The 22,208-nt window shown below is 36.1% G+C and overlaps 1 protein-coding gene across 2 annotated transcripts in view; it reads left to right on the forward strand.

Annotated features, from left to right (window-relative positions):
- Positions 1-22,208, forward strand: part of morn1.L (MORN repeat containing 1 L homeolog) — a 192,628-nt gene that overhangs the window by 51,956 nt on the left and 118,464 nt on the right. For both annotated transcript variants that reach the window (XM_018226002.2, XM_041569349.1), the window contains exons 7-10: positions 1,282-1,378; positions 13,199-13,309; positions 18,728-18,851; positions 19,291-19,481. In XM_018226002.2, coding sequence (XP_018081491.1) covers positions 1,282-1,378; positions 13,199-13,309; positions 18,728-18,851; positions 19,291-19,481 — 523 coding nt within the window. The remainder of the gene's footprint in view (positions 1-1,281; positions 1,379-13,198; positions 13,310-18,727; positions 18,852-19,290; positions 19,482-22,208) is intronic.

The raw sequence follows: 22,208 nt of genomic DNA on the forward strand, positions 1-22,208 counted from the left end.
AGGATGGAATTACTTTTTGGCAGGCTGTTATTTCTCCTACTTAATGTAACAGAATCAGTCTCAGTGGGACTTGGCTTTTACTATTAAGTGCTGTTCTTAGATCTTCCAGGGAGCTGTTATCTTGTGTTAGGGAGCTGTTATCTGGTTACCTTCCCATTGTTCTTTTGTTTGGCTGCTGGAGGAGGGGAAAGGGAGGGGGTGATATCACTCCAACTTGCAGTACAGCAGTAAAGAGTGATTGAAGTTTATCAGAGCACAAGTCATGCCTGGGGGCAGCTGAGAAATTGTCAATATGTCTAGCCCCATGTCAGATTTCAAAATTAAATATAACAAAATCTGTTTGTTCTTTTGAGAAATGGATTTCAGTGCAGAATTCTGCCGGAGCAGCACTATTAACTGATGCATTTTGAAAAAAAATGTTGTCCCATGACAGTATCCCTTTAAAATGAAGTCAGCCTTCCTGTAATTCAGAGCTTTCTGAATAATGGGTTTCTGGATACTGGATCCCATACCTGTATTTTATATATGATCCTAAATGCAAACCCTTTTCAAGACAAATATTTTTGAGTTAGTTGCCTGTGGATTAGAGAGACTAGTGGATATAGAAGAAGGTTAGTATTGTTTAGGAAAATATAATTTTATTTGTATATTCAAGGAAAAATATAATAATATTTTTCTAGATTTAGTTTGTGGTCCAAATAAAAAACAGTTTTATATCTGATTGTGAGCTACCTGAATACGATGAAATACCTGCACTCGGAAAGTCAGTCTGTGCATCATGTGCCAGGGAAGCTTCTGGCAAAGAGTGTCGCCTCCATACACACATTTTGCAGGTGTCAATATAACTTTTTGCCAAATTTATTCCACATTCGACAGATGTATGAATGCTCATTGTTAGAAATTCAAATTGCATGGCATTCCTCTATCTAGGATTCTGTCGCAGCTGCTGGATAACAAAACATAGACTAGAATGGATAACCAATTACTGCAATTTCTTTCAGGCGAGATATTTGCTTGTAATGTGAGACATTTGTCTTACTAGAAAGTTTCCCCCCCCCTCACCTTTTCTTTTTAGATTGTGAAAAGTGCATAATCTTTTAATATTGTGTGGTCCACCATTCAGCTTGTCAGAGAAATGGTTGCAGCATCTTTCTAACTAGTTGCTCCTGTCCAAGGCCCACCCAGTTTGCTATTGAGAAGTCACAGAAGTAATCCCTTCTTTATTAGGCAGCTGGCATAGCAATCCTAATGCAGAACTATTTTTTCTTCTTTCAATTTCAGGGACAGTGGCGAAATGACGTGTTCAATGGACAAGGAATTATGATTCATTGCTCCGGAGTAATTTATGATGGACTGTGGATCAATGGTCATCCTGCTGGTATGCACAACATTATGCTTTGCATTGATATATAAATATAAATAAGTATGTGGCATGTCACTTTGGGTTGCCTTCAGTCCTAGCCGTCATGTGGCACTGTGTTCTTAATTAGCTTCTCTGATGGGGCTTTATGACATGACAGCAAACCCAGCACCAGTTCAGATTGACTGTATAGAAAAACAGAGTGAATAGAACAAATTTAGAACTGCATGGAATCAGAAAGAAGAACTGCACAGATAGATTTCTTTTTAAAATGTAAAGATGTTATGCTTTTGTTATACTCAGTGGCAAATCCCAACAATCTGCTGCGGGCGTATGGGATTAGAGGAGTCTGAGTGAAATTGATTGTTACAAATAATATATATTATTTTTCCCCTGCTATTTGTGGGTAAAAAAATATATAATATGTGCTTTTATGCATACAAAACAACATACAATGATTAAGTTGCACAAAGTTGTAATGTAAGCATGAAATAATGTTTCATTCAAAAATAATGCAATTGCCTTTCAGTAAATAAGCATTATTCTGTATGACCTTGGTTCATATACTACTACTTAATTGTGGATTAAAGAACCAGTATACCTAAAACATGTTTGGAGTTACTGTAAGTGTTTTTATTCTATACAGGATATGCAGGATCAGCTCAACTTATGCTATACCTGAAATACTGCATTATAGGTCTTGTTGGAATTGAATTACGCCTCCAGTTATATTAGACAATATCCCTTGCCTCTAGGCTATATAACAAAATAGGAGGGCTAGTATAGACAGTGATAAGAAAGGTTGTAGCTAGACTACTTGAACACTGGCAGTGTAGCAAGACCTTTGGGTTAATTGGTTGTATAACTGGTACATGCATTTATTGCCGTAGCATTACTAATAAAGGGTTAATTAGACTATCTGAAGTCAAATTGATAGCTGCTAAAAGTGCATTTGTATATTTACAGATTGTGCTCTGCTTGTTTAAAATGAGTTATATGTGGCCCATACAGAAGTTTACTTTTGTGCGGTAATGTAGACTTCAAGGGAAATCCAAGCTTTAGGATAGAAACAAGGGGTTTGCAGAGAAGGTACATGCTTCAAATGCAGTTTGGGGAGGCACAATTTGAAGTGGCGTGATCTACAGGGAAGGGAGAGATCAAAGATCGAAAGGGGATGGCGTGTGAACGCGGATGGTTGGGTGCAGGGACACCATCAAGAGTCTGTCCAAGTAATATTGCCTTGGGCACCAATACTACTCAGCCTGGTTCCAATACTAGGAATTATTAGGCATCTAATTAAAATGATATTGTAGCAGAAGGTTGATGACAAAACAAGAAAATGTACTACAGATGTCAATGCAAAAACTAAAGATTATAAGTGGGGATAGGATGGTAAAAAAGCAGGAATATGCCGCCACCCACCAACTAATGATGCAGTTAAGTATGTAGGTGTTTATGTTTACTACAAGCCTAGCTTTCAAAAAGAATGATTTAGTATTTTAGTTATAATATAATTTCCATGAAAACAAAACATGGCTAATGAGAACAATAGCTTGAAAATGAATGCACAAAATGTCCTGTATTCAGCGTGCCAGAGACTAGTAGTTACCAACCAAGCTTCATGTTTCCAGGGATCTGTTAATGGCGTTCAAGAATTATAGTTAAGAAGTCAAGGAAATATTTCTTTCCAGCCAGCAATTGAGATGTTTCACTGCCAAATGAAGAAAACTTTCCTTCCATTTATGATAAGCCCACCAAGGCTTGGGCATTATTCTCCCCATTGTTCCCAGTTTTCCTATTTTATTTCAACACTGTTAAATCTGTCCAGGCTTGGCGAGCAAATCTGTACTTCTCATAAATGCCACACACTATGGTGCCCACAAACTATTTTTATTTTCCCATTGTAATACTATTGTGCTTTGTACATTATCTTCCAAAATACCTTTTCAGGGATACATATTTCCTTGGAAACATCTGCATCAAGCTATATAAATAAATGATGATGATGATGATCAACCAAATACCATCGAGAGACCAATGGTTCCTTTTGGTGTCATTATCTGATGTGAACTTTTCTTCTGATTGCAACACTGAGGGGCACAGTTACTTAGGGTTGAATATCGAGGGTTAATTAACCCTCGATATTCGACTGTCGAAGTAAAATCCTTCGACGTCGAAGGATTTACGGCTATTCGTTCGTTCGAACGATCATAGGAAAAATCGTTCGATCGTTCAAAAAAAGCTAGGAAAGCCTATGGGGAACTTCCCCATAGGCTAACATTGATGCTCAGTAGGTTTTAGGTGGCGAAGTAGGTGGTCGAAGTTTTTTTTAAAGAGACAGTACTTCGACTATCGAATGGTCGAATAGTCGAATGATTTTTAGTTCGAATCGTTCGATTCGAAGTCGTAGTCGAAAGTCGAAGTAGCCAATTCGATGGTCAAAGTAGCCAAAAAAAACATTCGAAATTCGAAGTTTTTATATTCTATTCCTTCACTCGAACTAAGTAAATGGACCCCTGAAAGTGAGATTGCAATTTTCACTTTAAAAAGGTTATAGCCTTTATAATAGATTAAATGCATTTGAAACACAAAGAACGTATAAACTTTGCTCACACACTTGCAAAGCAATGTAAAATTAAATTGTAACCCCAGAAAAATTGAAATTTAATAATAAGACTGAAGCTTGTTCTTGATGCAAACTAAGATATAATTAATCCTTAATGGACAAGACAATTGGGTATGTATAAAGTTTACATAATGTTCTAGTTAACTTAAAGGGGTTGTTCACCTTTGTAACAAATTGACAAATCTAACAGTTCACATGAATAGAACAAACTTTTCCATAGAAATAGTTAACAGAAAAAGTACAGTTCAAGAGATATTCACCTCAGAAGTGTCCCTGTACTAATCCTTCAGTTCCACACAGACACTGTGCTGGGAGGGGGTCACTGACCCCCAAAAACACTACAGTGTTCACTTCCTCTTCCTTATATGACATCACACATTGTACTGGCAGCTAACTTAACTCCTATTGGCTATGTCTGCTGTCAATCTGCCACTGCTTCCTGTGCTGGCTGTGCTGGGGAATTTGAGCAGTATTCAGGTACTGAAGAGAAACTGTTACAAGTTTGTGAGAGGGAGGGGGAGTGTGGGCTGTGTACTGCAGAGACTTCAACTGTGCAGATGGGGGGGATCGAGGTGCTTGCGACCTGGAGTTTTATGGATAATGGATCTTTCCATAATTTGGGTCTTCATACCTTAAGTCTACTAGAAAATCATATAATCATTAAATAAACCCAATAGGCTGGTTTTGCTTCCAATAAGGATTAATTATATCTTAGTTGGGATCAAGTACAAGCGACTGTTTTATTATTACAGAGAAAAGGGAAATCATTTTTATAAATTTGGATTATTGGATTATAATGGATACTATGGGAGATGACACTTGTACTTTCCAGAAATATATTATTTTTGGGGGGGGGGGTGTCCATGTATTATTTTGTGTATTTACCTCATAAAAAATCATTATTCAGCAGCTGACGTGACTTCCAGGACTATTTGTATGAGCTTGAGGCTTTCCAAATGAGTTGAATTTTTGTGCATGAAGTGAATCATGAAAAATAGAACTTTTTAATTTTTTGGTATTTAGAGCTCTAAATCTTGTTTCAGAAGTGGAACACTTAAACACTTAAAAAAGGTATTGTTTTCCTAGGTAAATTACCGCCCCCCCTGGGAGAGCGCACAAAATGTTCAAAAAACCTACCTGCCCTCAACACTGCTCTGCCTGTCACTTAGGGCTGCCACCTCACCCTTTTAAAACCAAACACATATGAAATCCACAGCCTGCATGGCTAATTGGCAATTCATTTAGATGCATGATACATGGCTGCTCAGAAATCAGTTCAGTCTGCAGCATCTAAATGAGTTGATAATTAGCAATGCAGGCTGTGGATTTCATATGTGTTTGGTTTTAAAAGGGTGAGGTGGCAGCCCTACTGTCCCTGCTAGATGTGTAAGTTACATACGTTTCTAAGCAAGTCAGTACTGGTTTTGTTGCAATTTTGTAAATAACTGACATTATGCTTAATGCCAAAGGTATTAAAAGATAAAAATATAGAAATATAGAAACGCCAGTATTTATTCCTAGAAAAGGTTGCACCCCTTTGGCTCTCCATTCAGTTATAGTCTAGGCAGAAGGAGAGGGCCAGAATTGGGAGAACAATGTTGCTCCTTCCTTTTCTGCAGTATTTGTCTGCGTGGCTGTGTGATTGTTTGTTGCAAGGCAGGTTTGTTTATATGCTGCGTCTGTTAACCTCTGCCATTACAACTGAGTAATCAACCAATGATCATTCAAATTATGTGACTGGTTACAGTTCACAAGCACCCAATAAATTACTAGGAGGAGGGCAGTATCAACATCCAATAGGAAACAAGTAAGGGCAAAGCCTGGGGCATGATGATGTCATCATATAGGAAGTTCTTGGTGTGTCAGGTTCAAAATAGGCCACTCCCATCACTTCAGAAAACTGGTCTGAGAGACAGGAGAAGGGCTGAGTTAATATGTATAAAAAATAGCTTTTACAATGGCATTTTTTCTTTTTGTTATGGAAAATGGTTTTTCTAACACATTGAGAACATTGTTAGTGGTTTCATAACATTTGTACATTGAAGGTGAACAACCCCTTTAAGGTATGAAGATCCAAATTATAGTTACATAGTTACATAGTTAAATTGGGTTGAAAAAAGACAAAGTCCATCAAGTTCAACCCCTCCAAATGAAAACCCAGCATCCATACACACACCCCTCCCTACTTTTAATTAAAATTCTATATACCCATACCTATATTAACTATAGAGTTTAGTATCACAATAGCCTTTAATATTATGTCTGTCCAAAAAATCATCCAAGCCATTCTTAAAGGCATTAACTGAATCAGCCATCACAACATCACCCGGCAGTGCATTCCACAACCTCACTGTCCTGACTGTGAAGAACCCTCTACGTTGCTTCAAATGAAAGTTCTTTTCTTCTAGTCTAAAGGGGTGGCCTCTGGTACGGTGATCCACTTTATGGGTAAAAAGGTCCCCTGCCATTTGTCTATAATGTCCTCTAATGTACTTGTAAAGTGTAATCATGTCCCCTCGCAAGCGCCTTTTTTCCAGAGAAAACAACCCCAACCTTGACAGTCTACCCTCATAATTTAAGTCTTCCGTCCCTCTAACCAATTTAGTTGCACGTCTCTGCACTCTCTCCAGCTCATTTATATCCCTCTTAAGGACTGGAGTCCAAAACTGAACTGCATACTCCAGATGAGGCCTTACCAGGGACCTATAAAGAGGCATAATTATGTTTTCATCCCTTGAGTTAATGCCCTTTTTTATGCAAGACAGAACTTTATTTGCTTTAGTAGCCATAGAATGACACTGCCCAGAATTAGACAACGTGTTATCTACAAAGACCCCTAGATCCTTTTCATTTAAGGAAACTCCCAACACATTGCCATTTAGTGTATAACTTGCATTTATATTATTTTTGCCAAAGTGCATAACCTTGCATTTATCAACATTGAACCTCATTTTCCAGTTTGCTGCCCAGTTTTCCAGTTTAGACAGATCACTTTGCAAAGTGGCAGCATCCTGCATGGAACCTATAGTTCTGCACAATTTAGTATCATCTGCAAAAATAGAAACAGTACTTTCAATGCCCACCTCCAGGTCATTAATAAACAAGTTGAAAAGCAAGGGACCTAGTACAGAACCCTGCGGTACTCCACTAACAACACTGGTCCAATTAGAAAATGTTCCATTTACCACCACTCTTTGTAGTCTATCTTTTAGCCAGTTCTCTATCCAGGTACAAATACTATGTTCCAGGCCAACATTCCTTAATTTAACCAGTAACCTGTTGTGTGGCACTGTATCAAATGCTTTAGCAAAGTCTAAGTAAATCACATCCACTGCCATCCCAGAATCTAGGTCTCTACTTACATTCTCGTAAAAAGAAATTAAGTTAGTCTGGCAAGATCTATTACGCATAAAACCATGCTGGCACAAACTCATAGTATTATGATTTGCTATGAAGTCCAGTATCTTATCCTTTATTAACCCTTCGAAAAGCTTTCCTAATACTGACGTCAGACTAACTGGCCTATAGTTTTGAGGCTGAGAACGGGATCCTTTTTTGAATAGAGGCACCACATTAGCAATTCGCCAGTCTCTCGGCACAATGCCAGATCTCAATGAATCCTGAAAAATTAAGTAAAGAGGTTTGGCAATCACAGAGCTAAGCTCGCTAATTACCCTGGGATGAATACCATCTGGCCCTGGACCTTTGTTAATCTTAACATGTTCAAGTCTCTTTTGAATTTCTTCATGTGTGAACCATGCATCATTAGTTGTATTACTAGAATTGGGAGTGTTAAGAAGGAAACCTTCACTTACTGGTTCTTCATTTGTGTAGACAGATGAAAAATACGAGTTCAGAATCTGCGCTTTTATTTTGTTTTCATCAACCAGCTGACCCCCCTCTGATAGTAAGGGTCCCACCCCTTCCTGCTTCATTTTTTTACTATTGACATATTTAAAAAATAATTTTGGATTATTTTTACTGCTTGCTGCAATATCCTTTTCTATAGCAATTTTAGCTTGCCTTATAGCTTCTTTGCATGATTTATTGGCCTCCTTGTACTTATAAATGTTTCGGCTGTACCAGCTAACTTGAAAGCCTTAAAAGCACGTCTTTTCTTACCCACCTCAACACCAACGCTTCTATTGAACCAAAAAGGTTTTGCTTTGCAACGGCGTTCCTTGCTTACAAGTGGAATATACTGACAAGTATATTTATTACGCAGCATTTTAAAGACTTCCCATTTTTGTTCTGTGTTTAACCCTGTGAAAAGCATTTCCCACTTAATATGTTGCAGAGATGCCCTTATACTGTCAAAGTTTGCACGTCTGAAATTTAGTGTTTTAGTTACTCCCTTATAGAGTTGCTTCTGCAACAGAATCTCAAAGGAGACCATGTTATGATCACTATTCCCTAAATGCTCCCCCACACAAATGTTAGAGATGAGTTCAGTATTGTTAGTAAAGATCCTTTATCCAGAAAACCCCAGATCCCAAAAATTCTGCATAACAGGTCCCATACCTGTAAAGGCTGCTTATAGTACAGCTGCAGTATACTACCTTTGACTGCTATTTACTTTAAAGGAGAACTAAACCCTTAAAACAAATATGGCTAAAAATGCCATATTTTACGTACTGAACTTATTGCACCAGCCTAAAGTTTCAGCTTCTCAATAGCAGCAATGATGCAGGACTTCAAACTTTTCACAGGGGGTCGCCATCTTGGAAAGTGACTCTGACACTCACATGCTCAGTGGGCTCTGAGCAGCTGTTGAGAAGCTAAGCTTAGGGGTTGTTGTAAATTATCAAGCAGAAAATGAGGTTGACCTGTAGTATAAGCTAATGCTACAGGGCTGATTATTACATTCTGAAGCTAGTTGCACTGGTTTCTGTGCAGAGCATGTGAATCAGCAGAAAAGAAGATAGGGAGCTACTGGGGCATCTTTGGAGACACAGATCTTCCCTGTTAAAAGGCTGTGGTTGCCTTGGGCTGGTACACTAGCCCAAAACATAATGTACAACATTTTTAGCCTACTTCCGCAGTTAAGCTTTAGTTCTCCTTCAAAGGTTGTATTCCTCAGCAACCACTTCTTGTTATTCACAAGTTAGTTCTATTTGTGCTTTTCCCTGCATTCTTGTTGGGTAGGCCTGTTGCTATACTTTTGCTGTAGTTCAGCCACAGGGTGCTGGTAGAAGAACTGAAGGGATGCATTAACTAAGTGGAAACAAGAAAAATCTATGTGTGTAAATTAAATATATTGTGTTTTTTGCACCATATTTTTATAGGTGCATCTCAGAAGCATAAGCAGTGTCTCTTTCAAATCAGAATAGCCAATGTGTTTTGACTCATACATGGGTGAGTGAGAAAAAATGAGCTTGAATGAATTAGAACACTGTTCTGTAAGAGAGAGCAAATTAAATGGTAAAATTATGATGTACTAGCAAATACTGTATGTCTGTCAGCAAAATAAAGCATACTTCTATTAGGACATTAGCATCATGTGATCATCTCATTAATATGAAATCATTATAATTATTATACAGTATGTATGTATTATAATATAGGGTAGGGCTTAAACATACTATGAGCAAATGGCAGGGTATACATATAATAATACAATTTACCAAATGCCTAATAGCATACAGTAGCTATATTTGGTTGCATTTAGTCCTTTTCTTTGAAACATGCAGTGCTCCAGAGATGGAAGGGAAAATGTACCTCTCTTGACTTTATGGGTAACATGGAAAATGCTGTTAGGAGCTCTATTAGAGTAGATACCAGTTAGGCTCTGTAATATTTCATATTGAGATGCAAATCACCAGATGTGGAATATTTCCTGATGCTAGACTCATTGGGGTCATAGCAGGCTCTGGTTACTGTAATCTTAATTTTGCATTGTCAGTTTAATAATCGGAACCTTATTCACAAGCAGGCTGAATGGCGGGGAACCATCATTCTTAATCCTTACAAATTGCTGTGGTATGACAGGTTACATGGATAAAGATCTTATTTATACATATCTGGAAAGCCTCTCAGAGAAATACATTTCATTTCAGCAAGAAAGCCCTGAAATGGAACTTTCAAAGGAGAAGTAAAACTTAACAGAGAATTAGACTAGAAATGCTGCACATTAAGTTTTGAGATTCTGTACTAGTCCAAAGAGACCACAGCCCATTAGCAGGGAAGATATGTGATTCTAATGATGTATTTAGTAGCTTCCCATCTTGTAATCTGCTGATTCACAGCACATGCTCTGACAAGGCTGATTAGTAATTAATAGAGATTCACAAATTTCAGATGTACCACAGAAACCAGAGCATTATGCATCCGGATTGATTAATAATCATCCTTGTAGCATCAGCTTCTATTACAGATGAACCTCATTTTCTGCTTGATGATTTGCTTAGCTTCTCATCAGCTGCCCTGAGCCCACTGAGCATGTGCAGTGACACTTCTAACAAAATTCAAGATGGTCATCCCCTGTGCACATCTTTGAAGGCCTGAATCATTACTGTTATTAAGATTCTGGTGCAGCAAGTTCAGTATATAGACTATGGCATTTCTACCCATACTTGTTTTCAGGGTTTAGTTCTACTTTAACACAAAGCCATCTAACACTGTTTATCAATTGTGTAAAGGCTTGGTCTTTCTTTCTGTATTATGTTGGTACCACCAGACGGCTCTCTTTACAAAAGAGTACAAGCAATTCCAGTCTGCCAAGTTACTAATTATTTGTTAAAAATACTGGTATTCATTACAGTGACTCATTTTAATAGTAACATTAAGGAGGTATTTACTAACACTTGATATTTGTTTTTTTATTAAAACAAAGTTGACCATCTCCCATCCATGAATTTACCAAAAAATAGATTGAAAAAGTCAGTACAGCAAACGTCTTGACAAAACAGTGAGATGATTTGAATCGTACTACTTTTTCTAATTTGCCACTTGAAACATACGATTCAATCAAGGAATGTGCACGCACTCCTGCAGCCAGCCGGTGAGGTAAAAATGAAGCTTTATTCCATATTGTTTCATATCAAAGGATACGTAATCATAGGTGCCTATGATTACGTATCCTTTGATACGAAACGCGTTAGGACGTGTAACTTTTAACAATATGGAATAAAGCTTCATTTTTACCTCACCGGCTGGCTGCAAGAGTGCGTGCACATTCTTTGATTGAATTATCTCCTAAAGCTATGGGTTCTGGGCACGGCACCCGGGCCATTTACCGGATTTGGTGAGTGCACTATCCGCTGACTTCAATGCATATAGGAGGAAATTTATCAAAGAGTGAAGTTCTGCCACTAGAGTGAAATTCCGCAGCTCTCAATTCATTTCTATGGGATTTTGAAAGGCATATTTATCAATGGGTGAAGTGAAAGTTCACCCTTTGATAAATACGCCTATAAAAATCCCATAGAAATGAATGGAGAGTGGCGGAATTTCACTCTAGTGGCAGAACTTCACTATTAACTTCACTCTTTGATAAATATACCCCATAATGTCAATTTGAATTGAAAACCTGCCGATTTCATGTATAAGTCAATGGCAGTAGTCCAGTGACCTATTTGAAGATGTTAATAGGCTTGAAAAACCTTGATTCGAGTTTAGTTGAATATGATTCTAGTTCGATTAGAGTTTTCAGGTCTGTAATATTCATTCGAGTTTTAGATATTTGTTTTTTTTTATTAAATAACCTCCCAATCGAAATTCAAGTATATTAGATTTAAAAAAAAAATCAAATGAATTTGAAATTTGACCTTTGATAAATGGGCCTCTGTATGTTTTATTTCTTAAGCAAATAGCTTGCTTGATATATAAATACGCAAGAAAATGTAATCTATATTGACATTTGTAGGAAATGAAACACACTCCCAAAGAATGTAATACCATGGCATAATTAGCCTAAATCTAATAATCTGTAACAACCAATCAGATGCTTCAGTTCATTATCTAAACAGGACTAGATTTTTGCAGAAATAGTTCACCTGCATGCTTTTTATAGAACATATGCTTCAGATGCATTCTTTATGTTTGGGTTATTGAAAATGAAGGCACAAAATGTATAGATTATACCAAAAGTATAGTGATGGAAGATAAAATAAACAATGATCATCCTCGTTCCTCAGGTAATCTGTCATAATTACATAATCTTATTGCGTTATCCTGGTTTTTAAAAAAAGATTTTCTGTATATATTTCTATTTCTAAAATCACCAACACATGGCAGTTGCATTCATAATTAAATGTAGTAAATGTCAGCATGTGTCTATTCATTTGATGTATGATAATTTAAAAAGTTAATTGTGATACCATACTTGGCACCAATGGGTTTTTTTTTAGTGTAGAACTTATATTTAAATAAAGGTAAGTATATTATAAAAATGATAATATATAAAATAGAAAACTGCATGTCAAGTGCTAAAATCCTTCCATTTTACAACAGGCGCTATATAATTCACTATTTTATATATTATGTTTATGCTATACTTACCTTTATTTAAATATTAGCTCTTCACTAAAAAACACTGGTGCCAATTTATTTATGAAGAAACCAATGAAATATGGCAATCCATGTGCTATCCAAACATCAAATATTTATCTTTGATTTGCCTTTTCTCTGTAAAGTTACTTTATATATATTCTTTATTTTCAGTACAACAAGCATTTCACAGGTAAACGATCAGCATGAAGTGGGTGGACAAGTCCACAACGATAAAATGAGATATCATACAAGTCTCACAATAGTCAAACAAGTGGGCAAATAACACAATGATGCCAAGTAGTATAGATAAAAAAAAATTTTCAGAGAAAAGAGTAACACAGAAGCGGTTATCCATACCTCTGTAAAGTTACTTTAAAACAGCATTTTGTATTTAAACTAATAAAAATCATAAATCCATAATTTGAGTTTTTTAATGTTTACATAATTTGAGTATTTTAAGGCACGGTGCTCAACATTAAAATATTTATCTGCAAAAACCTAGGTCCCAAGCATTTTTAATCTAGCTATATATTATTTTTCATAATATATGTCATGTGACTTTACTCATGTCATGTGAAATGCACAAATTACTACCCACCAACCTCACTAAGCACCATTTAACAATTTATTCAAGGCTTTAAATATATTTGACATATTTTGCCCCGTTCCTTTCATTTACAGGTTAGTATTTTTAATGGTATTTGTTTATTGTTATTTTACAGTTGCTGCCAAGAAGATGGTTATTTTAGGTGAAGACATAATTAACTTTATTCAAGGATCACCTTCCACGGTTCACATTCAGCTACAGACAGAAGAAGGGGAAACTGTAAACAGTAAGCCCTCAATTCTGAATAATCCCCTATTTTTATAGTTATATAAACCAGATTTTTCAAAATTTGTAACTAATGTGAAATTATATATGCTTTTGGGAGAGTTTGGTAATTTCCTTTGTACACTTAGGTAAAGTGAACTCCAACTGTCTAATGTATCGACATATATTTCATTTGCATTTTTTAACTTGTACAGCGTTTGTCTTCATTCATTTAAACTTTTGCCATTCTGTATAGGACCTTAAAAGGGTCTCTTAATTCAATGTACTTCATGAACAACGATGTGCAGCATTTATGCTGAAATGCTATAAATGCATTATTTATTCAACTGAAAGTGCAAGTATGTAATTAAAAGTAATGAAATTATCCATCATTCTGGAATACTCATATCCACTTTGGAAAAAAAATATCTACATTGGGGCTTATTTGCTAACAATTACTGAATTTGCACTTGGGCAGCAAAGCATAGCAACCAATCAGTAATTTGTTTTCTTTCAGTCAGCTGTAGGTATTGATTTTTATTGATACACAAATATATGTGGTGCTTTACAAGGTTTAAACACAACCAGGAGTATATTATAGATTAGAAAGTGATAATAAATAAATACTTAAATGATATGAATTTCAATACACTGTTGGGTCCCTGCCTGATGAGTTTATAATCTATTATAAAGAGGAGACAGATTGAAACAAAATTAAGAGATAAATGTGGAGGGGTGACATCAAGACTGCAGCAGTTTGTGGATTGCTTCTGTTTGACTGGAAACTAGGAGATAGACTTTAGTGGTAAAGCAGTGAAAAGAGATTTAGATGCAGATGATGCAGGCAGTATCAGTAATGAGTGAAGAAGGTGGAGTTGCAATTCTGGGAGACATCTATTAATATGTTGCAGTATTCTATCCTGGAAAGGATAACGGGCTGGACCATTGTTTTAACAGTAGACAGACAAAGGAATGCAATGTTTCTTAGGTAGAAGTAGCATGGCCTGGTCATAGATCCAATGTGGAGTGACCTCTTCTACCAAAGGGAAGGAAAGTCCTAATGTGATACCTGTCTTGGGAAACTGGTTGTAGGGTGACGTCCCTAACTGTAATGTTGATTGTGAGAGAGAGCCTGGATTAGGTGGGAGGATGAGCAAAAGAAAGCAACATTTTGTTGGTGTTGATAAATGAGCCCCACTGAATGGAGAAATGTAGTAGGATTCAATTTATGTAATTTTAGATTACTAGAGAGGATATGCCTACATTATTAGGCCCCAGGGAGGCATTAGATAAACTTGATAAATATGCTCTCCCCATCTGCAAATAGTCCTCGGTGCATTGGGATTTGAGCTACACAGATATTGCAAGTTGCATACAGAAATGCTGATATACAAAATTGACACTTTACATAATTATAGCATAATTCAATTCCAAAATGAATCCAGAATGTATTATTACTAAAAGAATAATAATTTAGCATGGTTTTATATAATTATCATTGGTAGTACATTTTAGATTTATTAGATTGTTTGTATTAAATATAAAACATCTCATATTTAAATTTGTGTTCAGGTTTAGTTTCCTGTTTTCGGAGATTGTTTACACTTTAACAAATGCAATAATGTTTTATTTCCTTAATTATTGTCTTAATCTAATGGTAACCAGAAATTCCTGTAGATTTTATTATTGTTTTATTTGTAAAATTTTACATAAACTGAAATTTCATACAACCCTAATATGCTAATAAAAATAATCATAACTGTAAAGATACAGCCTTAATAATGGTGAGAGGAAGAAGCCTACTTGCCTCCACCTTTTGTGCAGAGATTTGGGTTGATTGATAATCTTAAAAACAGCTCTTTATTCCCACCTCATCAAGTGGGAATATATAATTGGTGGATTATTCATGAACCCTGAGCCACTACTGAATTTGCAAGTAATTGAAATCCTAAACTAAAATAAAAATGTCACCCAACCCAATAACCAAAATTCACTCTTAAAGAAGTGGTTCACCTTCCAACACTTTTTTCAGTTCAGTTGGTTTCAGATAACTCACCAGATATAAAGATTTTTCCAATTACTTTCTCTTTTCTATGTGTAACTGTTTTTCCAATATTGAAGTGTAAAGTTTCATTTCACCTTCTTTTGTCTTTCAAAAGCAGCTCTGGGGGGGGGGGTGCCAACTCTGTATCTGTTCTAAATTGATTCATTAGTTAATACATTTCTTACTTTTGTCCCGGCAGAGCAGAATCCCTGAGTTTCATTAAAGGCAACTGTTATAATTGATAAAATAGTTGCTAATACTCCAGAGATGCTGCTGCTGGATTACTGAGCTACCAGACTGAAACACCAGAAACAGGAACATTCAATTTTAAATACAGATTTTGGAAAAACAGTAAAAAATAAAAAGTGGAAAGCAATTGAAAAAAATCTTTATTAAAAACAACTGAACTGAAAAAAGTGTTTGGAAGGCAAACCACCTCTTTAAGAGTAGAGTATAGTTAGGTCAGAAAAAGGTCACTCATACTCTAAATATTATGAGTCTAATGTTTCTGATGCAAATTGAAGTGGGTAATGATTGTTGTTCCACCTGCCTAGTCAGTTTCATGAAGTCGATCACGTTTTGTCCGTAAACAAAAAAAAAAAAAGTTAAGGCTGTTAATGAACTTACATTTAACTTGGGCAACTCAATTATACTGTCCTTTAAAGAAAAAAAATAAAATGAAAATCATCCATTTTATAGTGTATGATTTTATATAGATTTTACTTTATATACAGATTTACCTTTCTCAGCTATTATATAATATAACTAAATATAGTCATACAATTAGGGGCAGATTTATCAAGGGTCGAAGTGAATTCTAGGAAATTATCTAAGTAAAAAAATTCGAAATTTCGAAGTAATTTTTTGGATACTTCGACCATCGAATAGCATACTATGACTTCGACTATGATTCGAAGTAAAATCGTTCGAATATTTGACCATTCGTTAATCGAAGTACTGCCTCTTTAAAAAAACTTCAACTTCAATAGTTCGCCAAATTAAACCTGCCGAAGTGCTATGTTAGCCTATGGGGACCTTCTAATGCATTTTTCTATGTTTTTTGTAGTTGAAGTAAAATCGTTCCATTGATTGCTGAAATCGTTCCAACTGCAAAACGGTCAAATTCGGTAAAAAAACCTTTGACTTCAATATTCGAAGTCAAAGTATAGCCATTCGATGGTCGAATTTCGAAGTATATTTAACTTCGAAATTCGACTTTTGATAAATGTGCCCCTTTAAATCTGTATATATAATTGGCTTTTTATATACCGGTATTTCATTGTATGTCTATATTTGCCGAAATGGGTTGATGACAAAAAGGAAACAGGCTATAGCATTTTCTCTAGGGTTCTCATTTTCCTGATGAATGCACTGGCAACATCAGGCTTCTCAATCCAGAAGAGAAAATGTTAATTTTTGTGAAGTCTGACATTTTCTCTGCACAGAAGGAATTTCATCCTTCTCACCTTCTTAAAAGCATTCTCATTCAGTCAAGGTTTCCTTAGATTTAAAGTGAGGATGGCTGGGGGGTCCATTTAAAAATAATAAAAAGAACCCTGTTCTTTCAAAATCACAAGGTTATCTATAAACATGGATTCAAAAATAAAGTATGAGTTCATGGAGTCAGTGGGGACTGTTTGATAGCTTCTTTGTGTGCCTCCCTGCAATAACATGTTGCATTTGGAGAGCTGCAAATATTTGGCACATTAGGAATGTTTGCTTATATGCACTGATGATTTGCTTCTCACATCAAAACATTTAAATGATCTAAAAGAGTTACAATGAATGATACAATGAAAAATAATATAATAATAGAGAGGTATTTGCTTATATCCAGTTCCTTTGTCTTGTGATCAGAGTTTGTATACCACTCCCTCAAAGAAGTTAATAAAACGTAATTTTAGACACTGTATATGTATATAACCATAAAAGGCTAGAGTGCTAGCCGAAATGTTAGCTGTTTTTGATATAAAAAATATATTGAAATAAACACCTTTATTTTTTCTAAGACCTGTGAGTGCGAGCCTACTTCTCCTCACATTTACCTTTTGGGCTTATTGCACCCAGGCAATGTATACCATTATACGTGCTGTGCCGGCATCCTGCATGTACGGCAGCTTTAACAATGGTCTACAGTTACATCAAGTACTGGCTTATAAACAACTGCTACCACTAAAAGCTATAAACACACACACACACTGAGAAATGGGGTTCCCAGACAAATTTAGTTATCCCAAGTTAACACGCTGAGCTTAAAAGAACTGCTTGAGATCTCCTAAGCTAGCTGTATCCCCTATAATTGGATTGGATGAACCTTTTGTTACCTGTGAACACCATTCAGATATTAAAAGAGTTGAGGAGCAACACAAGCATGAAAAATGTTCCTGGGTGGTGCAAAATAAGGTCTGGCATTTTCCATTTGGTAGCCTCTGCGTGGATGGTCAGCCTACAGGAGGTTCTGTTTGGCAGTGCATCTTTTTTCTATGCAACCAAAATTGCCTCCAACAGGAATTCAAAAATAAGCATCTGCTCTGAGGCCACTTGGAGCAACATTCAAGAGGTTGTTGAGCAACATGTTGCTCACAAATCACTTGTTGGGTCCCACTGCCCTATAGTAAGGAAAACAGTGTTCTATCTTGAGCATGCCTCCAAAACATTCTCTTTCTATACTTGTAATATTAATATTAAGAGATTAATATATTATTATTTTCATATTGCTCTTTTTTATGATTACTATAAAGTTGTCCTTGACTTACCAGACTAACTGATCAAAAGCTTCTTTATATCCTCCATCAGCTCTACTACAGTATTATAATTCCCTTATAAGAAATCTGAAGGGGGGTGTTTTTTTTAGCCACAAAACGTGTGGCATTGGGGATATTTCAATGTATTCTTATCAATGTATAGCCTGTACAGACAAATACCAAAAAACAATGGCATGGGTATTATTCTACAGAAAAGTTACATGATATAGTCGACTTTATTTTTTTTCCTTTGTTTACAGCCATGTAGTGGAGGGTTTGGTAACATTTCTATTGATTATAACATAAATGTACCTTTAGTAATTCTAGAAATAATAGGAAGCACTTGTATTGACAAAAGCACCAGATGCATTAGAATCCCTTTTTCATACAAGATTTGTATAAGGTCAATAGCCTGTGCGATAAAATACTACATTTAGCTGCATCCTTCTTAATTTTTCCTGTTCTCATCTTTCCTTTTTCACTTACATTTTGTTAACATTTTTCATGTTTGCAACTACCACAAATCAATAACCAAGCGTATTTAAAGAACCACAAATAATGTAGGTACTTAAAATTCAATACAAAATGTCCCTGATAAGTAAAATTGCTTATGTTCCCCTTCAGTGTAATACATCTCTATTTTGGTTCATAGATGAAAATGGACGTGTCTTAAAAATCAGTGCTGGGATAAAATACTTGCAGCCCATCAGAAGTCAGACTCCAAGCTTTTTAGAGCTAATAGAGGACTTGGAAGAAAAGCCTTTTCAGACTCCTTTGTAAGTATTTTTTGATGGATTATATCCATATCCAGCCATGAGTAGTACTGTATAAAAATATGGGTTGTATACAAAATTGCCCCTCTATGCACAATAAATATTTAAATCCTTGACTAAATTCCCATAGTGCAGCTTATTGAAACATTTGCATTTTCCTACATTTAACAAATGTGTGGACTGCATAAAGACATAAAGGCCCAGTAATCAGCATATGGTTATAGAAATTGCACTTGAATAGAAGTGTTTCTTAACTCCTGCGTTAGACCATTACAGAAATAAAGCAATTAGGTCTATTGTTGAATTCTTCATGGAATTCCTCAGTTAGTTAATTGAAGATATGACTGCAGGTATTTTGTCTTTTTATCCTTGAAGTGAAGACATTTTACTGACATATTAAAGAGTATATTGTTCTGAACACCAAACCTGTTTTCATTCCCAGTGGCTATGAATGTATTAACTATCCTCTGACACAAACTGTATCAAGGAACCAAGACCAGAAAGACACTGTCCCTTTTAACAGCCAGTCTAGATCTGTATCTTGTGGTATATCACTCCTTTCAAAGGACAGCATATCAGAACATGGATCTGTGGCTTCACAAGAAACAGAATCGGCACTTAATTCTTTTGGTGGTGAGTACCTGTAGCTTTTAATTTGTGGAAGTCACCAGTTGAATGTCGGAAAGTACAAATTAAAGCATATACCTTTTTCATTTGAAAACCACTATAATTGAAGTTTTTTCTATTACAATTAATTTATAATTTAAAAAATGTTCTTGTATATTAAGGGGCAAATTTACCTAGGGTCGAATATCGAGGGTTAATTAACCCTCAATATTCGACTGCCGAATTAAAATCCTTCGACTTCGAATATCGAAGTCGAAGGATTTAGCGCAATTCGTTCGATCGAACGATCGAAGGAATAATAGTTAGATTGAATGATTAAATCCTTTGCATCGAACGATTCGAAGGATTTTAGTCCATCGATCGAAGGATTATCCTTCAATCAGAAAATTGATAGGAAGCCTATGGGGACCTTACCCATAGGCTAACATTGGCCTCGGTAGGTTTTAGGTGGCGAACTAGGGGGTCGATTTTTTTTTTAAAGAGACAGTATTTCGACTATCGAATGGTCGAATAGTCAAACAATTTTTAGTTCAAATCGTTTGATTCAAAGGTCGAAGTAGCCCATTCGATGGTCGAAGTAGCCAAAAAAACATTTTGAAATTCGAAGTATTTTTCCTCTATTCCTTCACTCGAGCTAAGTGAATGGGCCCCTAACTGTTTAACTGACACTGTCACCTGATAGTCATGACCACCTAACATTAACATGCCTAGACTCAGGCAGTAGATAATTATAGGCATTTAAAGAACTGAGAAGTGAACAAGGAAGAATCAAGAAGTAGAATCATGAGGAAGGATAGGGCAAGGATTAGATGAAGTAACACAATCAACATCAGAGCAGACAACAAGAAATCTATGAAACAGGTGTCAGAACAGATATAGAAGAGATTAAGGTTATAAGCAGGTGAACTAGCACCCAGTGTCTAAGTGGGAAGAGAGAACTACTATTGGATGCCAGAAAAATGCAATAAAGTCAAAAACTTCCATGATGCAAATATGGCACAACATTTTACATGATTTCATTGTCACACAAATGTTGCAGTGATGTGGCAGTGTTGTGGAAGAGAAATAGCTGGTGCAATTTTGGCAAGTCCCCAAACTCAAAGTTAAGTCCAAATTTCCTTATCTGCTAGATACATAACAGTGATCTTGCTAAGGCTGTTGGTTAGGTGTTTAAATGGTTGTTAAAGCTCCCTAAACTGGTTGGAATTCAGCTATTAACAATGGTTTTATCTTCTGAGTTCTTGTCAGATGACTTGCCAGGAGCAACCCATGTACTGTCATTTACTATCACACATATTACTCAATGAGTCACAGTTTTTGCTCAATGTGCTCTTGGCTGCTATAAATTAGACATGTTTGAGTGATGATCATGTCGAAGTCACATTTTTAAAGAGATAGTACAATTTTTTTCAAATTCGAATAGAATTTGGACTATTCCCTAGTCGAAGTACACAAAAAATAGCTCCTACAGGAGGTAGGACTTGTAGTTTTACTGTAGTGAGGTTGTTTAGTTAGGGGGAAAGCGTGTGTACCACTCCCCAGGGACCTGGGCTGGGCTCCCCCTCCTTCCATTCTATGTCAAGTGGGGAGTACACTTCACAAACAAAAAGTTGAGATGATGCTGGAAGGGCTGCCCAAACTTAACTGAATATCAGCCCCTGCTATTTTCTTATGAAAACCACCTAGTGACAAATACATGTTAACCCTAGAGATCTTAGCCCTCCGCTGGCCTTTGCTAATCACACTCAGCATTAAACAGATGAAGAGGGTGCCTGATTCCTAACCCCATCATTCTCTGCTTGCCTATGCCAGCTATGGTTCATTGGGTTTTTATAACCCTGAAATAACATTTCTTCAGTTTTGTAATTCTACAGAACCTTGAAAGTGTCCTTATAGTTTACAATAGTTGGTACATTTTTCCATGCACCCTACCCAACCTACCCACCCTACCCAACATGCTGCATTGGTTCTGGATCCATCTATGGCCTCTCGATATAAAGGTGTGTGATGTATAGTGGATAATCAAGGATGAGAAATTGTAATTGTATATTTTTTTATTTTATATTTTGTTTTCTTTCATACTGTTAAACTTTTAACAAATGGAAATGGCAGGATTTCATTATTTCAGCTCTATTTGCATACCTAATAAAAAATTCCAGCTTTGTGGTTTTACACGTCGCTCCTCCTGTGGCATTGTTTTATACAAATATACTAATTACATCTTCATTTTTTATTGAAATTTTATTTTAGGCATAGCTAATTCATTTGCTATTCCTCCCCCATGCCAGACGTGGTTTCTGAGTCACAGATAATGCTACCTACTCCTTCTGAACTGAGTCACAGCTGTGAAATGATTGTCAAGATGCACAATGAATAACGATGTGCTAAAATAAGACAATGGCAAATTGCTTTCAGCGTTGTAGTGCTGCTGTAGCGCTGCCCTTTCTCTTTGGTGGGGGTTGTCGTGCCTTTGCTGCTGACTTTTGTTTATTTTAGCACATAAGAGTGATCTTTAGAAACCCTAGACCTTGGCAAGATATGAAATGGAAATACATCTGTATGATATACTGGAATTTTACTATAGACATTAGCCCTAAAGATATGCATACTTAGAACAATTAACCAGAAAATGATTGTTTTATATCAGCTATCGCTGAAATTCAAGTGCCGCCATTGTCCAATACATTAATTGCTTCATAGCTTAGCTTGCTTAAAGAAAATAGTTTGATTTAC

The sequence above is a fragment of the Xenopus laevis genome, chromosome 7L, assembly GCF_017654675.1.
Source record: "Xenopus laevis strain J_2021 chromosome 7L, Xenopus_laevis_v10.1, whole genome shotgun sequence".
In the NCBI taxonomy this organism is placed as follows: domain Eukaryota; kingdom Metazoa; phylum Chordata; class Amphibia; order Anura; family Pipidae; genus Xenopus; species Xenopus laevis.